At 42.2% G+C, this 4,172-nt stretch overlaps 1 protein-coding gene across 1 annotated transcript; it reads left to right on the plus strand.

The window, feature by feature from the left end:
• Positions 1 to 1,280: 1,280 nt before the first annotated feature.
• pou4f4 (POU class 4 homeobox 4) lies at positions 1,281 to 3,939 on the plus strand. The gene is made up of 2 exons (XM_076274017.1): positions 1,281 to 1,560; positions 1,963 to 3,939. The coding sequence occupies exons 1-2, from the start codon at positions 1,441 to 1,443 to the stop codon at positions 2,869 to 2,871; spliced, it is 1,029 nt and encodes a 342-aa protein (XP_076130132.1). The 5' UTR covers positions 1,281 to 1,440; the 3' UTR covers positions 2,872 to 3,939.
• Positions 3,940 to 4,172: the final 233 nt, after the last annotated feature.

Genomic DNA, 4,172 nt, shown 5'->3' on the forward strand with positions numbered 1-4,172 from the left:
CAAATAATTAAAAGAAGCACACATTCTAAATATTGTATTCATTTTGTTTATTTCTTAATTTAATTAAAACACAGAAATGTTTGTGACAGGTATGTCTAATTGTGGCCGACCTGAATACATTTGTATGCAACAATTCAATTGGTGTTATTTATTCAAAGTCAATAGGTAAAAAAATAGTTAAAAGCCTAGTAGGTTTGAAGAGCAAATTGTGTTAATAAATAATGATAAATGTGCTATGAATGTGAAATGAAATGTAGATATATATTAATTTGTATTTATGCAATGTTAATTATGCTTTATAAAAAAAATATCGAATTGGCAAAGTTCTCAAAATTAAGCACAACTAACGAATTACTCATTTTACATTTTAACAGACTGTAAAAAATCTGTAATAACCCTTAACTCGGAGGAATGTTTTTAAATCTTAGCTGTACAGCGAAACACCTTACTTCCGCTAACCCATGTTGACTATAACATGATGTGCCCTCTTTAAAGAGAGGCCAAGAGTTGAATTGTGCCTGTAGGATAATTCTTGGGAAAGCTGGTGATTGACAGCACATACTCAGTTGACCAAGGGGTCCCTCCTCAATTAATATTTTATCGCAAGTTTGAGTTCTCACCAAGTTTGAACAGTTCATTCTCTAATTGGGAATCCATACTGTGGTATATACCACAAAGTAAATGAGCAATTATTAATTCATGGATCAAATTGTTGGGTATGCCTCGCAGACGACCGACCGACTGGTTGTCTGTTTTGTCTTAAGCCAATTTGGTGGCAAATCAGTTACAAGCTGCAGTATATATTTTTTTCGTGAACCAAAAACGTGTGACATAACAGCACCGACATTTAAAAAATCAAAACGTTAATGTCCATTTTTCCATATTTAAACAAATATACGTTATGGAATGTTCATATGACAGAACTGTGATGCGCGTCTGTATGGGCTACCTGTCTCGGCGCAGCCTGTTCGGCCGTGGGTCTATTGGAACCAACCCCGCACGAGAGGACAACATTGCTGCACCAATAGGAGAACAGCTTTCAGCGATATCCTCATGTACGCTGGAGACTCCTCTTTCAACAAGCCCATGGCTAAGGGCGGGGCTGGTAGCCCTGGAGGGCGTGCGCTTGCATATATTTTCTAGCGACCGTGGAACGATTGCATTTAGTGATGGGAGGGACTGCTTCCAGATTGTGGGCGGGACGAGGGGGGGGTCAGTAATATATTATAGGTGATTGTAAGCTCACTGTCAGCACCAAAGACAGTCTGCCGTCAGTCAGGCTCTGTTCGCACGGGAAGATTCGCTTGGCAGGTGAACTACTCCCTTTCTTAATCACAAATTATAACCACCTTTATCTGGTGAAGAGTGATTCAGCGGTTAATCACCAAAACGGAGACCACAGAGGAAGACGAAAAACGACCTTCTCTTACTTCTGCAATCATGATGTCAATGAATAGCAAACAACCTTTTAGCATGCATCCGATGTTACACGAGCCGAAGTACACGTCGCTTCACTCCAGTTCGGAGGCCATCAGACGGGCATGTTTACCAACACCCTCGGTAAGTCGCGAGCCAAAATGACTTTTTTTTAAACTCTTTTTAACATAGAAAACTGCTCATCATTTGTTATTGATGGAGAATTCGAGAGTTTTCAATTGTATCCTTCTCTGGGCACCAAGTATTATGTCACAACATGACAAATGGCCCATGACCTCATAAAATATGAAAACGCATAGTTTAAAAGGAATAAATAAAACATTTGCATTTCTAGTATATACACCGGCTAGGAAAACCAAAATAACAAAGTAGGGAAGCTTACCTGTGCAGCCAATTACGCACTCTCCCAGCGAAGCGCGCAGTCGTCAAACTAAAGTTTTTAAAATGTTACGTGAGTTTTTCTTAATCAGGAAACTCATTCATCTCTGTCAATTGCTAATTTTCCTTGTATCTTTTGTGGCAAAGTTGCAGGGAAACATTTTCGCCGGCTTCGATGAAACTTTGCTCCAGAGGGCAGAGGCGTTGGCGGCGGTGGACATGGCCCAAAAAAGCCATCCGTTCAAGCCGGACGCAACCTACCACACCATGACGACCATGACCAGCATGGCCTGCACGCCCACGTCCTCGTCGGCCCATCTCCACCACCCATCGGTTCTGACTTCGCACCACCACCATCCACACCATCAGTCGACACAAGGCCTGGATGGCGACCTCCTGGATCATCTGACCCCCGGAATCTCTTTGGGCGGCATGCCGGGCTCCGACGTGTGCTCCAGTGGCACACACCACTCGCACATGTCAGCCATCAACCACATGCAACACCACCACCCGCAGAGCATGAACATGCACCCGCACAGCCTGGGCTCGCACAACTCGCTAAGCGGCGGTGGAGATTCGGAGCCCGACCCCAGGGAGCTGGAGTCTTTCGCTGAGCGATTCAAGCAGCGGCGAATCAAGCTCGGAGTCACTCAGGCAGACGTTGGGTCAGCCTTGGCGAACCTTAAAATCCCTGGGGTGGGTTGCCTGAGCCAGAGCACGATTTGTCGGTTCGAGTCGCTCACCTTGTCGCATAACAACATGGTCGCCCTCAAGCCTATCCTGGAAGCGTGGCTGGAGGAGGCTGAGCGAGCACAGCGGGAGAAAATGTCAAAGCCAGAAATCTTTAACGGAGGCGACAAAAAGAGAAAACGCACGTCCATCGCTGCCCCCGAAAAGCGGTCGCTGGAGGCGTACTTCGCGGTGCAGCCCCGGCCTTCGTCCGAGAAGATAGCGGCGATAGCTGAGAAACTTGACCTGAAAAAGAATGTCGTCCGGGTGTGGTTTTGCAATCAGCGGCAAAAGCAGAAACGGATGAAGTTCTCAGCCACTCACTAGGCCACCTCATTTCAGACAAATCAGACTCAATAATGTGGCTGGAGGCTAGAGGCTTCATGCAAATGCTGTGTTCTCACTTATCGGGATGAGGTCAGATATCCGCGTCCTGTTCGAGACGTGTGAAGGCCAATGTTTTATGAGTGAATAATCATCATTTCTACATCATCGCCATCACTACAGAGATGACAAGACCGTGCGTTCTGAAGTGAAACAGCAAGAACCCGACTGATACATGGCAATCCCTACTGTACAAAAAAAATAATAATCGAGGAGTGATTATTCTCTTAGGTCAAATGAACTCTTTTATATTTATCTATGTAAATATTTGTAAATATAATGCACCTCTGTGCGCGAAGAGCATTTCAATTTTGTTCCTTTTTAAAACAAATGTGCAGAAAATACCGAAGCTTAAAAAAATCTCAATGTTACTGTATGTGTTTCAGAAGAAAGTTTCGCTCTCGTTGACAAGGGGGCCCAACTGTATTCCATTGCACGGTTTCTCGTATAGGGCGTTATGTGTGCGTTTTCTAGTTTAAAAAATAGGATGTTTCTCCATTTGAATGCATTGCAATAAGAGAACATACACAAGCAAACGCACGTACACAAGGATAATACACACAGTATATTTTCTGTGTCTACCTCATCACATTCGTCGTGGCACATTATTGGTTATTTTTTTGAGCTAGGGAAAATAGGAGTGTTTTCTGTTTTTATCACCGTCATGTTCGAACTAGACAACAGATATTTAAATGTTGTGTGTCTCAACGAATTTCACTGCAACTATGCTTTGACAATCAAATTAATTAGAAGAAAAACGTTGTAAGAATTCCCCATGTTCTCACTTAGGAACGATCATGTTTGGTTGCTTATTATTATTATTATTATTATTATTATTATTATTATTATTATTGGATATTTATTTTAATTACAGAAAAATATTCAGTGCACTTTGTAGATATTGTTGAGAAGAGACTTGTGTCAGCCTATTTATGATTAATTTAATTGCTTTCTATTTTTGCTTATTTATTTGATCCAACCTTATTTTTAATGCAACGTATATTTCATTTGTGACAGTGTGCATATGTGTCTGTGTAAGCGACAGAAACTAAAAATAAAGCCTGCACGTTTTACCTCATTATCTGCTATCACTCATTTCAAATCCTCATTGTCATTCAACTGGGGAATGTCTACGGCTATCAAATGCACTCGTGCAGTATCCTATCTCACCAGGCCTCCAATCTATGATCGCTTTAAAAAAAATCGTCAGAATTTTACCAGGGCAAAAAGTAAGCTACACTGTA

This window comes from Alosa pseudoharengus, unplaced genomic scaffold (genome assembly GCF_046254945.1).
Source record: "Alosa pseudoharengus isolate Yale_2024_CS ecotype anadromous, Long Island Sound unplaced genomic scaffold, YU_APseudo_1.1 YU_APseudo_1.1_scf_8, whole genome shotgun sequence".
In the NCBI taxonomy this organism is placed as follows: Eukaryota; Metazoa; Chordata; class Actinopteri; order Clupeiformes; family Clupeidae; genus Alosa; species Alosa pseudoharengus.

Bases quoted from the DNA above. Each gene is read 5' to 3' on its own strand.
- pou4f4 (XM_076274017.1), top strand. From the start codon at position 1,441: ATGATGTCAATGAATAGCAAACAACCTTTTAGCATGCATCCGATGTTA. The intron at 1,561-1,962 runs GTAAGTCGCGAG...TTTGTGGCAAAG, and splicing joins CATGTTTACCAACACCCTCG to TTGCAGGGAAACATTTTCGC.